The sequence below is a fragment of the Sarcophilus harrisii genome, chromosome 2, assembly GCF_902635505.1.
Source record: "Sarcophilus harrisii chromosome 2, mSarHar1.11, whole genome shotgun sequence".
Taxonomy (NCBI): Eukaryota; Metazoa; Chordata; class Mammalia; order Dasyuromorphia; family Dasyuridae; genus Sarcophilus; species Sarcophilus harrisii.
Window position 1 is genome coordinate 75621483 of NC_045427.1, and position 26282 is coordinate 75647764.

At 34.8% G+C, this 26282-nt stretch overlaps 1 protein-coding gene across 4 annotated transcripts in view; it reads right to left on the reverse strand.

Moving 5' to 3' along the window:
* The window catches only part of PRKD3 (protein kinase D3), a 93687-nt gene that overhangs the window by 32070 nt on the left and 35335 nt on the right, over positions 1–26282 (reverse strand). For all 4 annotated transcript variants that reach the window (XM_023495008.2, XM_031950352.1, XM_031950351.1 and 1 more), the window contains 5 exons: positions 21169–21307; positions 20423–20554; positions 11041–11198; positions 5063–5255; positions 2793–2870 (listed from right to left, as the gene is read on the reverse strand). In XM_023495008.2, the coding sequence (XP_023350776.1) occupies positions 2793–2870; positions 5063–5255; positions 11041–11198; positions 20423–20554; positions 21169–21307 (700 nt within the window). The remainder of the gene's footprint in view (positions 1–2792; positions 2871–5062; positions 5256–11040; positions 11199–20422; positions 20555–21168; positions 21308–26282) is intronic.

Sequence of the window (26282 nt, forward strand, 5' to 3'; positions counted from 1 at the left end):
AGATATATACAAAGTTGATAGAAGATAATAATCAAAGAAAAGACTTAAGGGTAGAGAGAATAGGATACCAGGAAAGAATTCCTATAGAAACTAGGAACTAATGGCTTAACAAGTCCTCTTTTCATGGATAAAAATTGTCATAATAAGTACTTATTTGACTATAACCAATGTTACTATCTTTACTTTTTTAATTTTAAAAGAATATTACCCATCATATTAATAAGCTTTGCAAACCCTTTCTTCATAAAAAAAAAAAAAAAAAGATTTTGGGTGAGAGTACTATGAATGTCAAACTGAAGGAATCCAATCCCAAGTTTTACTATTGTTCTGTTTTTATTTCATATTTGTTGCTATGCTGAAAGTGTTTTTCCATTTTTCCTCAACTTGTCCTCCTAATCATTCTAATCCTAAAATCTCATTCATGCTAATCACTAAAAGATAATTATTAATAATGATAACCATAAGAATTCAAATTAAGAAATAACTCATTTTCCTTTTCATTGAATTATATATGTAAGTAAATCCAGTAACAAATAATTGGCTTCTTCCTGAATATATTTTTTTAAAACTCACTAATCATTGTCTGATAAAGTTATTTTAATACTATGTAATAAAAAAACATAGACATGTACTGACAAAAAATGTTAATTCTATAGTACTAGGCTTCCATTTTTTTTTTTTCTGAGTGACTTGCCCAGGGTCACACAGCCAGGAAGTGTTAAGTGTCTGAGGCCAGATTTTAACTCAGGTCCTCCTGACTTCAGGGCTGGTGCTCTATCCACTGTGCCACCTAGTTGCTCCCTGGCTTCCATTCTTTATGCTTCCCTATTCCATTCTGCCCTGATACAAAGTATTAATAATAATCAAACTCATCAGGTTACACAAATATTTTAGGGAAAATTACTTCAATCTCTAGAGTCCAGAAATAGTTATTATATCATAATATATAAGCAAGATAATGTAGTAGATAGAGCACTGGTCCTGGAGTTGGGAAGACTAATCTTCTTGAGTTCAAATCTGACTTCACATACTAGCCATGGGCTCTGGACAAGTCATTTAACCCTGTTTATCTCAGTTTCCTCATCTGGAAAATGAATTGGAGAAGGAAATGGAAAACCATTCCAGGATATTTGCCAAGAAAACCCCAAATGGGGTCAAACAGGACTGAAACGACTAAACAACATTTAATAAATATGTGTAAGTTCACCATTACAGCTTCCATTATTTCTCTAAAAATCGGCACCCTTAAGGAAACTCAAGATGGGTTTACATACTTGCTGATGATAACATATATTAATCATATATGAATATTTTCTCTTAGTTGATGACAATAAAGAAAATTTAGGTCATATAGTCTAAACATAGCCAGACAGCTCAGAGTATAGTGACAGACTTTGAGAGAAATCATCATTAATAACCAATGATTTAGGGAGATCCAAAGTTTTCCTCTTCTTCTAAAGTTTTCATTTTTAAAAGTTCAATTACTTGAAGAGGACATTGCTGATGATGAAATTGTCCTAACTTTCTAGTTCAAAGCCCCACTGGGGGTAAGGGGCTTTGTGTTCTGCTGAGACTTGTGTGAGGTACACAAGAGAATGCTCAAGCCTGGGGGTGGTCTGGATGTGGTCTAGGCACAGAGACAGTCTGTCACTCATAGACCTTCATTTTAATGTGTTATCCAATCAGAATTGATTGTCATCCCTCAGAACACCTACTCTTCGAAGAGCACACAAACTGTGAGCTTACCATCTTGATAGTCTGAAAGAATGACTAAATGACCATCCTTTTATTAATAATGTGCTGGCTTTATTAATAAAATGATTAATTTTCCCCAAAACTATGTCTCTCAAACCTTTTTAATCGTCACACCTGGAGTCAGGAAGACCTAGATTTAAATCCTGCCTCAGATACTTATTAGCTGTGTGATGCTAGGCAACCTCTGCTTGTCTCAGTTTACCCATCTACAAAATAGCAACAGTAATAGAATCTATCCCTTAGGATAGTCAGGTGGATCTAATGAGAATAATTATAAAGGGCTTAGTATAGTACCTGATTCATAGTTAAGTGCTTTTAATAAAATTCTTGTTCCCTTCCCTTCTTCCCCACTTTTCTGAATGACAGCAGGGACCCTAAGATCATCTATTCCAACCCTGGTCGTTACAAAGCATGAAACCCTCTTTTTAACAAACCTAAACTTTGTTATATAACCTGTGAGCATTGATAGTTACAGAAAACCATTTACCATAATAGCATATATTTCATTTGGGGCAATCTCTTTATACCTTCTATCCATTTATCCTCAGTCTATATTGTGGAATCTGGTAGAAAAAAGTTTAATTATTTTTTCATAAGAATTCTTCTCATATTAGATGGCTATAATATCTGTCTTAGTTCATTATTGTCCCAGTTAAATTTCCTCACAGCCAAATCTCAGCATGATTTTCTTCACATGAACTGTTTTCTTCACACTGCAACCCCTTTCTACATTTGCACTGTTGATTTTTAACCTAAGTTCAGGTTTTATATTAATACCTATTAAATCCAATTTTCTTAGATTTGCCCAACAATCTGAATGAAGAGAATGTTAAAAAGAGCAGGGCCAGAGGGAAAGCCCTAGAACATAAAAGTAAAGTTTTAAACAATCTTTTAATCAACTCTTAACTATAAAACTGCAACCTTTATAAGTAAGGAACATAAAGTAAATAACCAGTTTGGCTTAAAAGTATTTAAAAGAATACAGCAAAATATATCTTTCTCATTTCAAAAGATATTGTTAAGAAAAGCGATTTTACCTCCATTGAAAGTCACCTCCCCAAGACAGTCCCTAGGTACTTTTGATGCACAGCGCTTATGACAGTTAAATTTGCAATCTAAAATGAAAATGTTCAGTTTAGTAATTTATATGAAAATAAACTACCAAGTCATATCAATAGCTATTATCAGGAATACCTCAAGAATTTCTCTATTTTTATATGGTGCTCAAAAAGTCTTTTCAAAAATTCTTCTAGATATCTTAATAACTGCATGTCAAACAGTCAGCAACAACCAATCTTGTTTCATTTTCCCTCTGATACCTCTTCACTTTATACCTTCCCATCTTCCCCATGAATTTATTCCCTCCTTCCCATCTTCCCCATGAATTCTCCAATTCCTATCAAATGCTCATTCAATCTGTCTCAGATTTTCCTACATTTCTCTTATTCCTTTCTAAACATCAGTAACTTTCTCATATCATATCTAATAAGGGCCTGGCAAACTTTATATTTTAGCTGCACAAGGACAGAATCACCAAAATGGAAGTTGCTATGCCCACTCCAGAACAGGTAATATCAAATTCAAACTGAAAGTTAGAAAACTGCAAGTTAACATTATCTAGGCTGTAATGTGTTATTTATTTTGTTAAATATTTCTCAGTCACACTTTAGTTGGGTCCCTATGGTACTGGGGAGTTTTGTTCCCGAACAAGAAGAGGGCTGGAATCTGCTGTTGGCTGGTATCCCCCAAGCACAGGGTTTTTGTTTCTCTCCAGTGTCAACAAGGACTATGGTGCTGATGGTAGTGCAGTTCAGTGCCTTTTTCTATCTAATGAATTTATAACTCCATGGGCCTGACACTTAAAAACACAAATTTTCTAATAATACTCCAGGCAAATTGACTTCACATCTTGACTTTGGTTGCTAGTTCAGCTTGAAATTTGTGTTTCAAGAATATCTGTAGCATTACTGTTGATGATGCTCTGCTAGCTTTGTTCTACATCTTCTCAAAAAGTAGCGAGTCATTCAGTACTTTTTACCTTCTTAATTTTTTTTCCAATTAAGAACTTTTAACTACATCTCTTCTATGTTTTCTGAGTTAATGAAGACAAAAATCATTTTTTTCAAGATTACTTTGATCTCAAAAACATTTTCCAGCCATACAGAATTTATCTGCTTTTCTATTTCCACTCTCCTTCAACCAACAATCTGTCAAGTAAAACTAAAGTCTCTGTTTTGTATCTCAAAGTCTCAGGTCTCTCCTTGAGAGAGAGACTCCTGTTTTGAAAATTAATCCGAAAGCACTTCTATTTTGCTGTCCCCAAAGCACATTTAGTGGTACTTACTCTAGGCCAAAATTCCTAGTTATCACTAGGACATATTATAACATTAATCAACTTATACACTCACATTCAAAGTCTGGTTGTTACAAGTTCCATTTCAACTTTATCATCCCTTGTTCAATGATTCATAGCAACTGATATATTACACTGTCTCCTCTGTCAAGTTAATACTGTAAAGCAAGTTTTTATTTAGCCTGTTCTTATGTGTGATGAGATATTTACTGATACATGTTAAATTTCAGGTCACAGGTTTCATTTAGATGACAATTTATTTCAAGGAAAGAGGGAAAAATGGTAATCAAAAACCCCATTAAAGTTCTCTTTTTTCCTATTAACTAACTGTTGAATATTAGATAAATTACATAATCTTTTATCATTTGTCAACCTAAAGTAATCATACCAATCCAAAGAAGACTTAAATGTCTTAATCAAGTCTTAAGAAGCCTAAAATGATATGCAAATATAGGGGACAATTTTATTATTCAAGTATTCCAGTAGGATACCTAGAGCTTTTCAGGGACATTTAGTGACCTTTGGTTCATTTCTTAATGTATGCACTACATACATTAGTAAAGGGCAGATAGCCCAGGGCATATAACCTTTCTGAAGATTTTATTCTAAACGAATTGCTGCTAACAATGGGCAGAAACTATGACTGTGGCTTTTAATACTAAAATCCAATTAACTACCCAACCAACTGTGATAAGGCAATTGTATTCTGTTACAAAAGATACTGTAGAGTTACAAAGGAAAACAATGTTCAAGAGTAACAACTTGAGGATATACAAAAAATATCACTTCTGATTTAAATATATTGATTTTGGCATTTAATAAGAGATACAGAAAGACAGCAGAGATTCTATCAACAAATAATGTCATTTTAGGTGAGTCTACTATAAAAATATCAAACTGCTATTTAGCAACCAGCAATAGAGAATTTTCCTAAAAAGTAAAAGGAATCCCTACCTTTACACTGCATTCCCTGGCGAAAAAGGCCTTTGAGGAGTCGCTTGCAGTATTGGCATATTGTGGGGCGAGTGTAAGAATGCACAGCAAACGTGTGTGGAACTCTCACCCTGCACATGACCATCTTCTCCATCCAGATTGGGCGTCCACTCCAGGAGGGAATTCTCTTACTTGGTTCTTGGTGAACATGTGCCTAAAATACAAGATATTTCTACAAGTATAACATCAGTTATTTAGGAGACAAACACTGACTTCAAGAGAGATATCTGTTTAGTACTTTACAGACAAGACATACCTTTCTTTAACTTGCAAAACCCTTCCTTGTAAAGTACAGGATTTGTGATTCTCAGATCAATGTAAAAAATATTCTCTGACATTCTTTCATCTCTACATGTACTGTACAGTCTAAAATTTGGAAATTTCCAAAAATGAATATTACTATTGAAATTAATTGTATGATCAATAAATTAATTATATGAAAAAGTTTTTTAAGCCTTAGATTCATTTTAAAGAACAAATACAGAGAATTCTGGGAAGATGGCAGAGTAGATTGGTAAATTTTAAGCTCTCCAGATTTCCCCCACAAATAGAACCAATTTGTGCCTCAAGGAGAACATAAACAGGTGAAAAATCAAGAAGACTTGGGGCTGAACAAAGGTCCTCCAGATATCCAAGATGATAAGAATAAAGGCCATAGGTAGGGATTAACTCTATATGAACTGCAAACCAGTCAGCTCCACAGAAACACCAAGTGGGGAGGCCTGGGGCTATAGCTGGGTGCGGTTGGAGCCTCAGCAGGAATCACAGAAACTTTCACCTCCTGGACTGTTTGTGGAGTCTAGGTCTGAGTCAGAGAAGACTGAGTGAAGAAGCTCCACTGAAGAAAATAGAAAAAATGTACTGATTCCTATCACAAAGCTATCCTTTGTGGAAAACACATAGGAATATTACTGCCAAATTTTGAAACCTCCAGATCAATGAGAAAAGTTTGCAAAAAACAAGAAAAAATATTCAAATATGCTGGAGCTACAATTAAAATTGTACAGGACTTATCAGCAGCCATAATAAAACACCGAAGATCCTGGAATCAACAATCAAAAGAATTAGACCTGTGGTCAAAAATATCATCTAGCAAAATTATGAGGAAAAAAATGGACATTACATGAACTTACAGATTTTCAGGTCTTTCTATCAAGCAAACCTGAACTTAACAGAAAATTTAACATACAAGAGCCAATTTCAAGGAACACAACATGAACAAATTGTTTTTTTACATGAGAAATGAATACCATATATTTAAAATTGACATTAACAATAGGGTAGTTCAAAAGAAAGATTGGGGCAGAATTAAGGTAAATATAATAATTATGTTATACAAATGAGATATAGAGGAAGAACAGACACAGAGACATTGGGGAGAGGGCTTGTAGTTCCAAAAACCTCACCTTAGGATTAGGTTAAATAAGCAACAATACATATGTACCATAAACACACACACACACACACACACACACACACACACACACACAGAATAGCACTCTCCAAAATCTATAAAGAAATAAGGGGAGAGGATGGCGGACCTGAAACCAAAGGGTGCGGGAAGAAGTCAAGGAAAGGATCTATGGGCAGGGGTGGGAGGGAGAAAGGGAGGGATATTAAATAATAGCAAGGCAAGTTAGGAACAAAATTAAAGCAAAAAGTCTGCAGGGATAGGCAAGATGTGTGTGTGTGTGTGTGTAGATAGGTGTGTGTATGTATATATTTACATATATATATTTCCTTTCTTAACTACAGCCTGATGAGGGATGGGGGAAGGATGAAAGGGGGGAAAGGAATAAAGTAAAAAATAGTGGACAGCAAAGAACAAAAGAATAATTCACAAGGAAATAAAGAAAAGATAGATATTCATGAGTATAATTTCTTGTACTAATATGTATGCTTTCTTGAACTAGTAACATATTGTTATATATTTTGAATCCTCCCTGATGTTCTGCTAGGCACATGACAATGTTCTCTTTTGTCTTGTTTCATTTCGTTTGGTATCCTTTTCCTGTTTTTCTTTATTCTTAGTGTTTTTTTAAAAAATAAAATACATTTTTTTTAAAAAGAACAAATACATACAGTCCATTAATATTAAGGCAGACACTATAATTAATCAGTAAATATTTATTGAACACCTATTTTTGTGCCAGAAACTGTGCTAAGGATTAGGCACTAAATTACAAACATGTAGACACAGAACCTATCCTCAAAGAAATTTGTTTAAAGCAACAGCTTGACAGAAGATTGTTTTCTTTTTTCTTCCAATTGTTTGGGGGAAGTGGGTATCTATCAATTAGAATGTCAATACTTAAAAGATTTTGTGATCTCACTGATATGTGCATTTCTTCTATCAATAAGAATTACATACTATCTATGCAGTCTTATCCCCAATGATTATGTGTATGTTCGACATCTGTGAAGTATGATTCTTCACAGAAGAACCAGCCAATAGACTGAGACCTTCCTCTGGGTCATTTTATATTTTGTGGGTTCTGTGGGGTATATGAGAGTTTCATTTCTAACTCTTACCACATGACTAACCCATGCCCTGAACTGAGCAGATGTTTGAGTTTGAATGAGTTTATGTTTAAGAGGAAAACACAGGAAGCTTTAGTAAAAACCTCCTTTGTTGCCTTGAAGTAATAAAGGTTTTTGGTTTTGTGTTTTCCCTAGCTAATTATATTAGTGAATGATCACACCAGATCAAAACTAAACCTAGTTCAATGTATCTCTCCACACCTCTAATTACTAATGCTCTAAATGTTCATCATTTTCAGAATCCCTGGCAATTTCACCTCTCTTTCCATAATGCATACAAAGAAATGTTCTAGCAGAGGAGAGTCTCAACCATTTTGATACCACCATGCTCCAACAATCTGAAAAAAAAAATCAGGGGAAAAATATTTCAGTTTATGAGAAGAAAAAGTGATGCCAAGGAAAGAGAAAGATGGCCAAGGAAGTGGGAGAGGGGAAGATAAGTAGGAGGTCGACAAAGAAGTAAAGAATGGGGACCAGATAACTATGGGGACCAAAGAATCCATAAGAAGAAAAGACTTCCTACTGCCCAGACATGGTGCCTGGCAAGACACAGGCTCCACAGCACACGACATAGAAGGCAAACTGATGAAGGGTGAACAAAAAAGGCCTCAGAGGAACAACTGGATTTAACAGAATGCTTCCACATCCTCCAGCTTGGGGCTTACTCTTCTTTTTCCAGGATGTGCCCCAAACCCCTCACCTTGCTGATCAGAGGGCACAGCTGCAAAAACAAAAGCCAATAGCAGTCACTGGGAGGCAAATGAACATGAAGGCTTTGTTCATGCTATACCCTAGAGCCTGTTTGGCCCAACTTTTATTCTGTTTGACCCCACATCTCTTAGAATTACCTTTTTTTCAGGTTTACTTTAAATGACCACAAAGCAGGAAACAAGGCTGAAAATAGATATCTAAATTTACTCCAACTCTAAATTATTTCAAATAAAAGATACTCTTTAAAAAATAAAACACCATGTTTACTCATGAAACTTGTAATTTATTTCAATGAGTATTTTGGGTGGTTTTCGAATCAAATCTTCTTAGGAAAGATGTATATTATTTTTATGTCTCAGACTCTAATTGAAATTATCAGAACTCCTTTCCAAAACCAAATATTTATATATGCTGAATCATGTTCTGAATCATTTTTAGTTTACATTACAGATTAGAGAATCTTATAAGATTTATAAACATATAACTTTCAATTATCTACAATAAAAAGAGAAAAGAATGTAAAATACTAGATTAATTTAGAAATATCAACTTGATCAGGATGCAAAAAAATTATATTCAGTAAGGGGAAGCAAATATAACTACATTGCCTCAAATAATTCAACCTGATCCTTTCCTGATTTAGCTCCTTGAGTTTTTTCCCCAAGTATATTCAAAAAAGTAAACCTAAATCGGGGATTTTAATCTTCCATGGTGTCACTACAAGTCTGGTTAAATCTGTGGATCCCTTTGGCAGAATAAGGTTTTTTAAATAATTGGAGGAAATGCTACATTTCTATTAGCGGTTAGTGAAAATAAAGATGTAATATTTTTTTCCCTACACTGTTATGGGCCAGAAGTTGAAACAAGGTGCTTATGTACTTAGTTCACACCTTTAAGAGAGTTCACACATTAGTTTACATATTAGAGTTCATACCTTTAAGAGATGAAATATAAGGAAGAGCTCCCACATACCAACTAGAGACTTCCGGGAGATTCACAAGTCAGGATTCAGTCAAGGAAATTCACAAGTCTAACACAGAGCCTACAATCCCACTCTCGGAGGAGGAGTCAACCTTTGAGTTCACACCTCTAAAAGAGCATATAAAAGGACAAGCCCACCGGGGGCACTCTGGGAGATCAAGAGAGAGCTGGAGGCTGAAGCTGGCAGAAGCAAAAGACTAGCAACAAGAACTCTTGGAATCAAGGAAAGCTAACTGGGCTATTTTGGAAGAGACAATAAAAGGACTGGACTTTAACACACCTGACTGCATTTGAGGTGATTATTACATGGAACTGAAACTAAGGCTGCCTCCAGAACCCCCCCAAGAAATTTTGGGGACCACTCCCCAAACCCTGACACAAAGAAAAAAAAATTGTTTGGAGGATGTGAGAGCTTAGAATGTCTAGTCTTTATCTTCCTTACTCCCAGCACCACGTTTCACTTGCTTGTCCCTTTACTCTTAAACTCACTTCTCCAATTCATATTCCCAGAGTTCAAAAAGACATTAGAGTCCCTAGCAGCACCTACACAGAGACAAGAAAGTATGAAGGAGACAAAGTATGAAGGATCTGGGTTCAAGAAGAATTGGGTCTGAAGCTAAACTTTAACACTTTCCAGTAGTGTGACCATGAGCAAATCAATTAATTTTTCAGAGTCTCATCTTCCTTATCTATAAAGTGGGAATAAAATCTACAGCAGAATTAACTGGTGTAATCCTTTCAGCATTATTGAGAGGCTGAAATAAGGAATTTGATAATAAAAGTATTTTATCAGTGTTAGTTTACAATAATAATGTTTATTATTATTACAAGAAAATATTACAAAATGAACAAAAGAGCTCATAGTCTTCAAAGAAAATTCATTAAGGGAGAATGAACTATGATATATGGCAAGTTTGGAGAGTTATTAAGTTTCTTCAACTTCAACAAGTATTTATTAAATATATACTATATACAAGATACTGCAATAGGTCGAGAGGATACATGGATAAAATTAAAAAAGGGTCCTTGAATTCAAGGAGTCTATGTTCTTTTGGACAATGGATGATTATTTAACAAGGGTTAGCACCAACTGGGAAAGGGGGGTGGACCATAATCTGGGCAATGAGGCACAGATAAAAAATGAACAGATTCCAGGCATGGGAGATGGTCTCATGGTTAGAGGGCCAATGGAAGGAACTGAGAATTAAGAGAAACAAGGGAGAAAGTAGCATAAGATAATGGTCTTCAAGTATCTGAAGGGTTTTCATCTAAAAGAAGGATTAGATTTATTTCATTTGTCCCAGATGGCACTATCAGGAGCAATTCAGAACTGTAACGAGGTCAGGCTTTTCCAGGTCTGGAAAAACTTCCTAAAAATGAGCACATTCCTTTGCTTAAGGCTGGATTCCCATTATCTGTTCCCATATAACTCTCAAGTTCTGTGTGATCCTACAACTATAAAAGGAGGGCATTGGCACAAATGATCTTCTGTCTCTAATTGATGTTGGGATCTAGACCTCTGAAATTTCTCTGTCCTACCACAAACTGCTAATCTTCCATCTCTCCTAAAGCTTCACTCTTTCTAAACCTATCTTCAATGTAATTTCATATATAGGGGTGTGTGTGTGTGCATGTGTGTGGGGGGAGTGAGACAGCCAGACAGATAGATAGACATAGCATTTTGAAACTCAATATATAGCACCTACCTCTTCATTAGAAGACACTGCACATTCTGTTTGTACAGGCCTTGGAACAGAGAGGCCAGGTCCTGGCAGAGATACATTGGACAAACGTCTCTTTCTTACTCCACTACAATTATTTGGAATCTTGAAGGCACATCGTTTATGGTAGTTCAATCCACAGCCTAAATATTTTATAAAAGATAGAGAAAAATAACATAAACTATTACATCACATAAAATATTTCCATACAATCACACAGCTACTCTTTAGTTCAGATCCTCATTAACCCTTACCTGTGTTACCAACAGCTCCTAAGTGGTCTTCCCACTTCAAGTCTCTCACCATTCCAGTCAATCCTATGTACTGCTACCAAATCTGATCATGCAATTTTTCTACTCAATCACTTCAGTGCCTTCTTATTGCCTCTACAATAAAATCTGAACTCTTTTGTACCCAGCTCCAAACTATCTTTCCAGCCTCACTAGAAAATTGCTCTTCTCCTATACTCTAGATCTAGCCCCAGTGACCTTCTTTCTATTCCTTACACAGGACACTCACTTTTTTCTGTTTTGAACCTGTCCTCATCCTCCTCCTCTTTCAAGATGAGGCTCAATCACATCTTCTGAAGCTTTTCCTAATATCCCCAAGCCTACCCTCCAAAACTATCTAGGAGTTAAATTCTATTTATTAAAGTACTTATGTATATAGCATAGTAAATAATATTTGCTCAGTTTATAGTTATACTAACTAATGATGTATTTTGTTTTCTTCCATCATAGAACATGGCTGGTTCATTGGTTCATTTTGTTCTCACAAGAAGATCAAAATGATATCACTAAGTTAAAATCAAGTGACTGTGTCTGACTGTGGCTGATCAGACCAAAATGAAGTTGGAATGCTCTTTCAGGTCAGACACAAATGGTCCATATGAACATTCAGAGTGACTTCCCAGGTTTTTTCTGGGGTAATTCAATTCTGCTTTGCTTATAAAGCACAGCACCTTCTCTGATGAGGACAGGCCATGCTGAGAGGTCCTGTACCAATGTCTCCCATGTTGTGAAATCAATTCTAAAGTTCTAATGAGAAACCATAAAAGTGTCTTTACATCTCTTTTTCTGACCATGTTGTGAGTGCTTCCCTCATGTGAGTTCTATATAAAATAGTCTTTTTTTGGGCAAGCATGCATTTGGCATTCAAACAATATAAGCAGTCCAACTGCTCTTGGCAGTAGAAGTGGAATGTTTGGCAGTTTAACTCAAGAAAATACCTCAATATCTGGTATCTTTTTCCAGGTGATCTTCAAAATCTTCCTAAGACAATTCAAATGGAAGCAATTCCATTTCCTGGCGTAGTGCTGGTACACTGTCTAGGTTTCACAGACATAAAATAGTGTCTGTGAAAGGTCAGTACAATGGCTCTGTGGACCTTCACTTTGGTAATCAGTCTAATATCCCATCTCTCCCACACTTTCCTTCAGAGCCCCTCCCCTCAAAGACTGAACTAGCTCTAACAATGCTTATGTCAATCTCATTACCAATGTGAACATCTCTGGAAAGTATACTGCCCAAGATAAATGAACTTATTTACAGAATTCAAAACTTCTCCATTTGCTGTAATGGATAGTTCCACATATGCATGATGTGTTGCTGGCTAATGGAATACCTTTGTTTTCTTGGTGATGACAAGTCAAAATTAGCACAAACAGCACAGAATCTATCTATACTTTGTTGCATCTCAACTTCAGAGGCCACAATGAGTGTACAATAATTTGAAAACAAAAAATATGCACCAACACTCCCTCCACTTTTGTTTTAACTTGTAGCCTTTTCAAGTTGAAGCATTTACCAACAGTGTGATAGCAGACCTTGATGTCATTATAGAACATAAGTTCATTGTGAGTAGAAATTGTTTCATTATTTGTACTTGTATCCCCAGTGCTTAACAATAATAAAGACTTAACACTTTTTGATTGAATGATTGCTTGTTTCCAATTGTTTTCATTTCCCAAAGAACTCAGATGGTAGGTTATGTGGAGAGGAAACTCCACTAGGTTATTCTAGGTTACAAGCTGAGTCCTCTTTGCTTTGTATATGCCAACACCTTCTTTCATTTCCCATAGACAAAAATAATCTTGAGGAATTCAAATTTTTTCCCCTTCATTGCTGAATTTTTTTCTCCTGTAAGGGCCTGACATACCTGCTATTTTGATATGAAAATTCAGAAGTGTGAAAAGTATAATTGGGCAAGATGAACTTGGGCTTTCTTTCTCTCAACAATCTGTACTTTGCCCTGTATTTCCAATACTTTGGAACAATTTTTTTTTTCCCTGAGTATTTCCCAAAATGTAAAATTTAGGCTTTTTGATTCATTGCAGTTTTCTTGGAGGGAGAAGCCTGTAATTCTTAAACTGTCCCTGTACTTCCCACCTTCAAGTTCAGTCTCTTTGGCTTTTAGAAAACTCATGTTTTCCTACTGCCTTTTGATTCCTTTTTTGTCAAATTTTATTTTAAGTCTATATTTTTGAGTTTCAATCTGCCATTCTATTTCCCAAGGCTCTATTGTTTAGAAAGTATTTACATCATTTTCTAAATTATCTACTCTCATTTGTATCTTTTGCTTGTTTCTTTAAGATGTTTCCTTTTATTTTTCTGATTTCTAAAGTCAAGTCAGTAAGCATTTATGAAAGACCTATCATATACCAGACACTGTGCTCACAAACTCAGACAAAACAGAAACAAAAAATAGGACCTGCTTCTCAAGGAGCTTAGCCTAACAGAGAAAATTAGCATGTAAACAACATGTCCAAATAAGATGCACACATTCACATACACACATGAATGCACGCACTAATATATATATATATATATATATATATATATATATATATATATACACACACACAAATAATAAACTGGAATTAATCTCAGAAGGAATTAATTAAGATAAGAGAGACCTTAGAAAAGTTCTTTTATAGAATGTGGAATATTAGCTAAGACTTGAAGGAAGCCAGGGAAGCCAGAAGGTGAGATAAAGAGAGTATCCCAGGCAGAAGGGAGAGTCAATAAAAATGGTCATAGTTGGGAAGAGTGTCATATTCAAGGAACAGTAAGCAGACCAGCATCACTGGAAAATTAGACAGCAGAGTTCATGGGAAGAAATAAAGTATAAGATGACTAGAAAGATAGGAAGGGTCCAAGGTTATAAAGAGTTTAAAAAACCAAACAGAGGAGTTTACATTTTATTCTAAGTTAATAAGAGAACCACTGGCATTTAAGGAATAGGGAGATGTCAGGGAGAGAGGAGAAAAAAGGATTGTGGGTGTGACCTGAACTTTAAGAAGATCAATTTGTCAGCTGAGTTGAGAATGGACTGGAGTGAGAAAAAACTTATGGCAGGAAGACCAACATCAAGGTTATTACAATAATCCAAGTATAAAGTGATGAAAGCTTGGGACAATGTAGTAGCAGTGTCAGAAGAAGGTGTCTACAAGAAATATTTTGAAAGCAGAAATGAGAGGGTTTGGCAGCTGACTGGATGAACAGACTGTGGGGAAAAATAAAAGGATGACACCTAGGTTATGAGTGTGTGACTGGAAGAATGGTGATACCCATGACATAATAGGAAGAAAAAGGACTCTAGGAAAAGATAATGAGAAAGATAACGAGTTCCATTTTGGACATATTAAGTTTAAGATGTTTTTGGAACATTCAATTTGAGATGTCTAATAGGCAGTCGCAGATGAAGATATTAGGAAAGAAAAATAGGAAAGAAGGGATAAATAAATCTGTGAATCATTTGCATAGAGAAAATAGAAATTATAAAGTTAATGAAATCGCCAAGTGAAATAGCAAAAGGGGAGAAGAAAAAGACCAACATAGAAACTTAAGAGAAGCCCATAGTTAATGGGCAAGATTTGAATATAGCAAAAGAAACAGAAGGTGTAGACAGATAGTTAAGAGGAAAAACAGGACAAAACAGTGTCATAAAAACCTAGAGAGAAAGTATGAAGCGTGATCAACATATTAAAGAAAAATAAATGAAAAAATATATAAATGGACTAAGGCTGCCATAAGACCAGCAGGATGAGGATTGAAAAAAAGGCCATTAGATTTGTCATTTAAAAGATCACTTGATAACTTGCAAGTAAGTAGATTAAATGATAAAGTTGGAAAACAGATTATAGAGAGGTGAAAAGAGAGTGAAAAGGATACTGATTGTGGATGTCCTTCAGTATAGTAAGTACAGGTACTTAATTTTTTGTTAAGGTCCATGCCTAAGTGAAGGGGCAGGTCAATTCTCCAAGAGCCTCCATAGCTGTGAATCATAACACTTGAAGGAGTTTCAAAGCAGCCTTTACTAACACAGTTGTTCCTTGGGAATTGGGAAGGAAATTGGAGGCAAGAGGCAAGAGGAGAGATGTCAGACAACACAACTGTCTCTCAGTCTCTTTATATCATCATCATCCTCTCACATGAAGAGATCCATCCTACAGGTCTGAGTTAGACCTCCAGCAGCCACTGGCAGGTGGCTCCCGTATCACAACAGTTTTTCAGAGAAATTATATTCTCATTCATTTCAAAAATTATCATTTATATTTGTAACTAAGTATCCCCTAAATGTCACAATTATCTTGTCTACTGACTCATGCTTGCTCACCTTAGCTTTTTTCTCTACCATTCCCATAACATCCTCTTTTGGCCTCTATGCCTTCCAATAATATGGGTAAAAATTAGTCAGATAATTTCACTCCAACATAAGAAAAAACTTTTGAACAACTAGATCTGAGACATGAAAAAATGAACTTGCTGTGACTGAGCATATTCAAGCACAAGGGAGACAAATAACTATGAGGGATGCTATAAGAAGGAATTCTTTACACAGGATGCATCAAAGAATAGTGCAGGTGACCTCTACAGGATGGACCTTCAAGGAGATATTTTGAGACAGTCTCTTCTCTAGACTAAACATCCAAATATCTTTAACCTTCAGATCCCTAATTACAATGGATGCATTGTTATTCATCATCCTAGTTGCTCTCTCCTTTTAATCATTTAGTTTTCTAGGTGATTAAAAACAGGTTTAAAGTCAAAAGGAACTTCAGAGGTAACTTAGTCTAAATCCCCCATTTTACAGATGAGAAAATTAAGGCCTATTGTTGTTCCTTTTTTTCATCTCCTTTCTTACTTTTGTAACAGGCACACAGAAGTGCTGAAGCAATAATTCCCCACATGGAAGAGGCTGCTTCTAGAAATATATGATGTCATATGTTATGTACTCTGCTTCCCATTTTGGAGTATGTGCAGGCACTCTGTAGTTACTACCATTCTGCTCATCATGTGATGAGGCTATAGAGTCTAAATAAGCTGCAGTCAGAAAAAAAAAAAAGGATCTATTTGAAAGGCAGTCAGGCAATCTTATCTAGTTCAGAAAAGATTATTTATTATCATCATGATGATTATATGATATTTCCAGGTTTGCAAAAAAGTGCTTTACAAAAATTATTTTATTTTACGGTCACAACATCCCTGTGAGGAAAATGCTATGATTATCCTCATTTTACAGATAAGAAAATGGAGGCACTATGGTAAAATACCTTGCCTTGTGTCACAAGTGCTTTCTGACTGCAGTGTTCTATTGCCTATACCATTTAGCTTAAGGACAAAGAAGGGAAAGGACTCAGACATCTCCCACCAGAGGATATGCTTTTGGGTCACAGGATATCTCTGTTCTTTCTTCTTTTAGGGGAAAGATCTAGGAGATGGCAGTGACCCTGTATGCTTCAGAAGGTCAAGACAGGGAGCCCCCACAACGGAAGCTTAAAAAGAGGAATCCATTCTGGACTTGCCACAAGCCAGACTTAGGATCCCAGGCAACTTACATAAGCTAGTTCAGCATCAACAAGGAAAGAATCAACCATCAGTCACCTTGAATTTGGAAGTGAATTTAATGGAGCTAATGCTATATTGGAATTGACTTAAGTCTGAGCCTACTTTTCCCAAGGCCATAAGTGGAACAGAGAAAGAATGTGTCCCTACACATTGGCAAAGGTAGAGGAGGGTCTCAAGGTGATAGAATTAAGAGAGAAATAATCATCATATTTCAGAGTTACCCTAGAATCCCAGGGTAGGAGATAAGAGGAGGTGCTGTCACCAGTTTTGATCTGTTAGTGCTAGGGCACTGCTATATTCTTATGCCAAATTGTGTTACTATACCTCTCAGACATTTTTATTCCTCATGACTCTAAAACCCACTAAGTTTCTTTGGTTTCTCCAGAGTATATTCACTGACCTCTACCCTTAAATGTAAATTTCTTTGAACTTTCATAGCCTCAAGGAAGACAGTTCCTAATACTATCCCAATTTATATAAAATACCCTAAATTTCCATAAGCCTAAATTTCAAAACTAATAAGTCTCTCTCTGCTTTTTTCATAGAAACATAGGGAGAACAGCTAAGTAAGGTGCAGATTTCAGATCTAAAATCCATCCATCCTTTGTATCTTGCAACGCATAAAGTGAAAAGCTAAAACTGTTAACTAACAAAGAACAAATACATAACAAATATAAAATAATCACTATATATCATACTGTTTTCCCCCATGTTTTCCATAAAGCAAAGATTGTAATGGAAATGAGTCGAACAGATGCATTTCCTTCAAAATATATGGTGATATATTAGAGATTTCAAATTCTAACTTTTTAAAAAATTCTGAACTTAATAAAACAAGCATTTTCATAAGAGTAGAATAGAAAAAAATTGCACATGAAATTGCAAATCTATTATTTAAAACTTATTTTTCCTTTTAAGTATCTAATAGTTATCATGTAACTTTCTCTTTTTTTCCCTCCTCTCCCTAATCCTATCCCAGAGATGTCTACTATAGACACAAATATGTATAGACGTAAAACCAAAATTCTAATAATATGCACGTCTGCTGAATGTTAAAACAAAATTTCATCTAGAATAATTTGTAAAGAATAAGTAACATGTAACTAAGATTCTTAATAAACAGTAGAAAGATAAAAGACTCTGGGCTCATATGGGATCAGGTATAATAATATTGTGGCTGACTCCAAGAATGGCTATTTCTTTAACTGGCCCATTGCCTCCCCCACTTGGAGATACTCCAAAATAATTTCCTATATTAAGACATAAGACAGGACTTATGTCTTAGTTTCTCCAAACTTGGGATAAAAGGGCTCTAGGATCTATATAAGTACTCAAGGAACAATAAGAATATCAAGTATAGGGAAGCCTTTATTTCATTCTGTAGAAAATATAAAAGATTATCTACTGATAAAGGAGTCCATAATGAAATACAGAAATACAGGGTTTCCTACATATCTTAGGGTAATTTTAAACTCTAATAATTTAAAACTGCATTAAGACTGAGGCACTCAAGTTATATTCAAGCAGTCTATCAATTTCCTGAAGAGGAGTTGCTAATAGGATTAACAAACTATTATTTGTCCTTTCTTCTAGAAAAAGGCAATCCCATCAAGCAGGTGATGCTATAACATGCAAGTGAACTGGATTTAAGTGAGGACAGACTATGTAAAGTCATTGGCCTCATCTAAGTCCAATGGTAAGATATAGATCAGGACTATTGGAAATGGTCCTGGATACAATCAGACCTTGGCCTTTTTAAGCTAAAGTCTTTGTCAGGTCTCAATTTGACTGAGGCAATGATCATTCAGTGATTAAGGTTAGGTAAGAAGAAATGAGGCAAAGAATGACCTGTTTTACCTAGTGAAAAAAAAATTCACTCTGGAGAGGAAGAACCTCAGGGTTTCTGGTCAAACAAAAACAACTGCTTTTTACATTCCCTCTAAGCCAATCAGGGTCCAAGAACCAAGTGGAGCTGGGTCTGGAACCCTTTTGTTGGCCAATTAATGATAGCCAAAGTAATCTAGGTTTAAAATATGATCCATAAGAAAGAAATCTAGGCAAGGTATTCTGGGAAGTTTTAGAGATCAAAATTCATACTCCTTTTGGAAGAGCACCACAGGTAAGAGTATGATACTCTGGGTGGGCGTTGGGATATTTCAATGAAATCCCTTTCTCCTACAAGGTTACAGAGAGCCCCTTTGAGATTCAGATTGTCACCTCATGGTTTGGACATCTTGTCCCTTCAAAGGTGTATATCCTTTTAACATCTGAATGATTTACTGATGTTACTCTCCAAGGATGCTGCTGCATAGGGACTATATGGAGTATCCCCTACTCTTGTCAAAGAGAACTAAAATGTTAAGCACTTCAACTCTACAGCAGAAAGATCAACTCCGCTGGACTGGCCATATTGTTTAAAAATACTGTTTTACAGAGAACTCACACAGGACAAATACTCACAAGGTGGTCAGAAAAAGCACGATAAGGACACTCTTTTAAGAACTTTAGAATTGATTGTATGACATGGGAGACACTGGCACAGGACTGCCCAGCATGGTCTGATCAGGGAAGGTGCTGTGCTCTCTGAGCAAAGAATTGAATTAGCCCAGAAGAAACTTGAGATGTACAAATTTTAAGAATCCACTCCAAATGTTCATAGGACTATTTGTGTCCATCCTGCTGCAGAGCATTCTGAGCTTGTAGTGGGTCTGATCAGCCACAGTTGGATGGACACACTGTAACTCGATTCTAACATAGTGATATCATTTTGGTCTTTTTCAAGAATAAAGGACAACATCCAGCGCAGGGATTATGTGAAATATCTCCTACTCTCTTCAAAGAGAACAATCATATGCAAAATCTTCTCACAACATATAGTATGGCAAATAAACTAGACACGGAAGTCACCATGGTACATTTTCCAAAGATGAAGTTCTCTTTGGGGGTGAGCAGACTCTCATATATCTGCTTCTGCTATAAACTTATGAAAGAATTTTATCAGTGCTCTGAATGCTGCTTTCTGTTAAGAGGAGAAGAGCTACTTACACTTCTATTTCAAGATCTCTTTTGAGTTTCTGATCCGAGTTACCATTAACTGCCCCTGGGTTTGAGGAGAAGAATTGTCTTTTCTCCCTATCTTTAGGCACCAGAAAAGAAGGAAGGGGAAAGGAAAAAAAAAAAAAAGTCCTGAAAACAACAAGAGAGACTAAGACTAAACATTTTGCTTATATAGAATGCAAGGAGGTATAGTTGAGTCTCAGCCAGCTAAATCATGGGGAGCTAAGCTCATCCTCAAATGAAATCACTATTAACTACAGAATCAATGGACATTCTGACATTTTAGGGAAAGATGGATTCAAACCAAATTCATTCCCTAAAAGCTCATTAGACTGATTAAAAGATTAACTTAAACTTATCAAAGTCATTTCTCTTGCCCCTCCACACACACATACAGTTTACAAATATACCATTTCAAAATGCTAAAAACTGTCAAAAGAGGAAGATTGTAGAATCCATACCTTCACACTTTAATCCCTGGCGCACCAGTCCCCAAAGCATCTCACCACAATAGTCACAAAAGGTAGGTGCTTTGTAAGAATGCACATAGAGTGCATGCGGACGGATCTGGAAATCTTCTACTGTAGCTAAAGCTTTTAAAAGAAAGGTATTACAATAAGTTCTACTAATTAACATAATTTATATAATGGAATACATATAAAAAACCAGTAATGAGCCAATTATTTCTGAACATTTCACTTCATCATAAAAGAGAAATTCTTCCTGGGTTATGTTTACTTTTTAAACTAGAATACTACAAAAAATTTAGAAACTGCTAATAGAATAATTTTCTATTTTAATCTTTTCATTTTTCTTTCTTTTCCATGAAGAAATAATTCTATTTTATGGGGCAAAGGGGCAGAGCATCTGTGCAGCTGGGTTGGCCTATGTGGCTTAAGAGACAACAGGAGATCTCATTTCAGACCAGGGGCCAAACTTTCAACCTGTCCCCTTTTACTTAAAGTTTCTGGTGATCCTTATCTGTTATCAGATCCTCCCTAGGCTTCTTCGATCTCCACAAAGCAGGGAACTATTAAATAGAGACCTGCCTAAATGTATCCATCACATGGAAACTACATAATATACCATAAGACCAAAATCAAGTTTTTGTCATAGTTGTCCAATACCCAGCACAGAAGATATGGGACCTTAACTAAGACTTATTTGAAGATGAAATGGAAATAAGACAACAAACCTTTTTACTTACCTGACAGAACAACTTCTACAAGATCTCCTTCGTGTATCTCTTCTGCTGACGTAATCAGCTGCAAAATATTTTCTGAATTCAGGTCATGGCGAAAGAGAAGAATTTTGTCATACATGCCAAAGAAACCACATTCTGGGAACTGAAAGAAAAATAATTCTGCATCATTATAGCTTCAGCTTCCTTACATAGTAAGAAACAAAAAGAATCATTTAAGTTTTATAATGCTTTAACATTACATTCTATTTGTCATTACATTTAGCAAATCCTGAAATGTCAACTAAGAACTCCATTGTCCTAAAAAGATCATAAAGAAGGGAAAGGGATCCGTATGTTTACGAATGTTCATGGCAACCCTCTTTGTAGTGGTCAGAAACTGGAAACTGAGTGGATGTCCATCAATTGGAGAATGGCTGAATAAATTGTGGTATATGAATATTATGGAATATTATTATTTGGTAAGAAATGACCAACAGGATGATTTCAGAAAGGCCTGGAGAGACTTACACGAACTGATGCTGAGTGACACAAGCAGGGCCAGGAGATCATTATATACTTCAACAACAATACTATATGATGACCAATTCTGATGAACCTGGCCATCCTCAGCAATGAGATGAACCAAACCAGTTCCAATGGAGCAGTAATGAACTGAACCAACTATGCTCAATGAATGAACTCTGGGAGATGACTAAAAACCATTACATTGAATTCCCAATCCTTATATTTTTGCCTGCCAGCATTTTGGATTTCCTTCACAGGCTAATTGTACAATATTTCAGAGTCTGATTCTTTTTGTACAGCAAAATAACGGTTTGATCATGTATATTTATTGTGTATCTAATTTATACTTTAATATATTTAACATTTACTAGTCATCCTGCCATATAGGGGAGGAGGTGGGGGGAAGAAGGGGAAAAATTGGAACAAAAGGTTTGGCAATTGTCAATGCTGTAAAATTACCCATACATATAACTTGTAAATAAAAGGCTATTTAAAAAAATAAATAAATAAAAAATAAAATGTAAAAAAAAAAAAAAAAAAAAAAATTCCATTGTGCTGACTAAAAATATGTTATATTTTTAATAATGCAACAAACTACAATTACAACAATGACTGCTTTGAAAAAAAAATCAGAGCATATTGTACAGGGTTTTCATTTGAAGGGGTTTTTTGTTGTTGTTGTGTTTTGTTTTGTTTTTGCAGAGGCAACTGTGATTAAGTGACTTGTCCAAGGTCACACAGCTAAGAAGTGTTAAGTATTTGAGATCAGATTTGGACTCAGATTATCCTGACTTCGGGGCTGGTGCTCAATCCACTGAAGTTTGTTTGTTTTTTTTTTAAGCAGAAAAATACACAAGAATATTTGCATATTTTAAAACAATAGTACAAATTCCATTTCCTATTGATCAAGTTTCTGCAGCATTCTTGGAATTTCACAAGATGTTATTGGTTATTGTTGTTGTTCAATCATTTCAATCATGTCCAACTCTTTGGAGTTGAGTTTTTTTATATTGAGAGACTGAAATGTTTTTCTATTTTCTTCTCTAGTTCATTTTACAGATGAGAAAAGTGAGGCATACAGGGATAAGTGACTTGCCCTGTCTTACACATCTAGCAAGTATAGGAGGCCAAATTTGAATTCAAGTCTTCCTGATTCCAGATGCAGTGCTCTATCCAATGTGTCCCCTAGTTGACCATTTGGTTATTAAGTAGCTACAAAAAGAGAGCACATAATTATGTTTCAGATTCCATCCACCTGTCCATCTTGCTCTGCTACCTACCTCTTCCCGTCCTTTACCTCTTTCTTACTCTGGGCACAGTTATCAAAGTAGTTGTACTCCTGCTTTGGGAAAGGACATGTCAATAGAATGCCTATTCGATCAACTCACCATCCCTAAAAATCACCAACCCAAACTCTCTGTAGCCATCATTCCTCTACATGCATGCACTGTCTCTCTCCATTGGAATGTACTCTTGAGGCAACTAGATGGTGCAATGGATAGAGCACCAGCTCTGGTGCTAGGAGTATCAAATTTGATTTCAGATACTTCATGCACACTAGTTGTGTAACCCTTGAGTAAGCCACTTAACCCCAACAGTCTAGCCAAAAAATTAAAAAAAAAAAAAAAAAAAAAAAGGAATGTAATCATCTCCTAGAGGGCAGGGGCTGTTCCACTTTTTGCATTTGTTCATAGTAAGCACCTTGCTTATTATTATTATTGCTTTATTAATGATATTAAGATATTAAGTAATAAAAATATTATTGCTTACTATTACTGTTACAGTAATTGATGTTTTAATTCATTTGTTTACTCAAAGATATACAGCAGAAAAATAAATTAAGCATTTTTCAGTAAAAAGGATAAAACTTGTCTCATTATAACTGAAGCTAAAACTTTAAGGATTTATAATAATCAAGAATCCAATGTTGTAACCTTAAAGAAAAGTACCTGAAAGATGCTATTAGCTATCAGAAGAACTAAAGTCCTACCTCATTGTCTCCCCATGCTATGGAAGATGGGTTCTCAAAAACTATTCCAGTAGACTATTAACTGGCAGGATAAATATGCTAAGAAAGTAATTAGTTAAAAAAGTCCTGGACAATATGCCAGCCTAGAAAATATGATAATTTAACCATGTCAAAAAAAAAAAAGACAAAATAATTTTCAGCCCTATGTAATCAGCAACAATGAGAAAGAATCAGAAAAGGAGGCAAAAAATGCTAAGAATTATGCAATTTACAGTGTACCTAGGAATATTATCAATTACTGGTTCTCTAAATAGGAGATCCTTATCTACTGACTGAGTAAAAGAACTCAATTATATCATTCTTGACAATCTTTTTACAGATATAAATGAAACCAGAAAACAAAAATAAGTTTCAATCAAATATAAGGATGTCTCAGTTTTTCCTAGGAGAAACAAAAAGAGGAGTTATTATTACATTAGTTTTATGTTTCCAAAAGCAACAATAACAAAAAATCATTTCATGAACCTCTTAAGTATCTTGTTCTACAGTTGCTTCTTTAAAAAAAGATCTTCACAAAAATAATTACCACTTATCAAACATATATACATATCTATTCTTATATATATTCTAATGCTAGATGACTATATAATACAAAGCTAGGCACCTTATCAGTTATATAATGTTGCAGTCTGCTCACATCCAACATATGCCTTTCCATTGCCCCTTAATGACGTTTATCTTTGATTCTTTGAAAGCTGTGGCATTCTAAAACAACAAAACCCATAAAAATAACTTTAGTGAAAAGATGGATAGTTGCTGTTAGGAGAAGCTTGGAGCCAATTAAAAAAAAAAGTCCTTGGCATATTCCCAAAAGCTTTTCTCTTCCTTTTCAACTTTGGGTTCCTAGCTTAATATCAACTTTGTATGATCTATCTCAAATGTACATAATCAAACAAGTTCTAAAGAGTATCTTTTCAAATGCACACTAAAATGTAGGTACCAAAATTTGTTTAGCTATTCCTCAATCAATGAACACTTAATTTTGTATCTAATTCTTTACTAATACAAAAAAATTGCTGCAATGCATATTCTGGCATATATGTAATATTTCTTTGTCTTTTATGCTTGATTGGATAAAAAGGCTGGTACTCATAAATAAAATTCTAGAACATATCACATCTTTTATAGTCATGCAATTGACTGAAATGTTCAAAGAATGAAAAAGAAGAAATGTTCAAAGAATGAAAAAATTGTGTCAGCAAAAGTGATATAAGATATCAAAGAGATTTACAATGAAGAAAAAAACAGGGAATGATCATGATTCAAGTACAAGGGATAACAGCTAAACAGGCTGTTATCAATTAATATTGATGTCTGTGTTAATATGAAGATATCTAAAGGTAAATCCCAGAATATCCCAACTAAAGTAACACAAGCTGAAATAATATGTGTGGATGAGGGTTTCATACTGGTAGAATAAGCAACCACATTGATGAAGTCACAGATTCATTCAAGTATAATCTAATATGGATAACATAATCTAATGGGTAATAACATGGGTAAGAGTAAAAATATTGTCCCACAAAAACAAATAAATTCTAGAAATAAAAACAGAAGCAATCTTTACAAATCTAATGAATTACTGAAGCTGTCTGACCAGAGAATATACACACTCAATTAAGGATTTTTTTTTTAAAATGAACATACTAACAAAACACCAAGATGTAATAAAATTTCAAATTCAGTTTTTTTATAACTCAAAAAAGAAAATCTAACCCGATGATCAATTTAGCCCTACATATATAACTGATCCTTAATTTTAAAAATCTATACTTATATCTTCACTCTAGGAAATGTAAAAATTTGGAAAGAATATCAATATTATTCATTCAAAAATTCAGACTGGTAAAGTAATGGTAAAGGGTAAATAAATTTTGTGGATTAGCTAATTTTTTGTGCCCTGCTTATCTATGAACATAATTTACTATGTAAAAGGTTTTTCATATTAAACTTTGTATGATTACCCAAAAAAATGGAAATAAGGTAGATAGCCATCAACTGAGATGACTACAAATATTTTTCCACATAAATATGAGATTACTATTCTGTAAGAAATGAAAATGAAAAATTCAGAAATATAGGAATACTTATATAAAGAATGAAACAATGAGAAAAATTATATTCACAATTTATAACATAAATTAAAATATTATTTCATAAATTTCATAAATGAAACTAAGCAAGAAGTATTTATTAAGCTCTGATTATATTCCAAGCACCATACTAAGCAAACTGAACAAGAACAATAACAACAACAAAAACAAACAAGAGAATAGTAGGGAAAATGTACCTTTCTCCCTTCTCTGCAGATTTGAAGGATATGGTTAGTATATAGTATCAGATTTAGTTAGTTTTCATTTGCTGAAAAATTTTTTTAATTCTTTTTAGGCTGGAGAGCTGGGGATGGCTTTAACTGAAAATAAAGATGATTTATAAACAAAAGATATCACTAATTTAATTTTTTCAAAAATAACTGAGTTTGGTAAAATAGGTAAATACACAATAGTGAGAATTAACAGAAACTAGAAATAAGAGAATATGAGCTCAAATCAAATGTTGGCCCAAATATGAGGGAAACATTGTT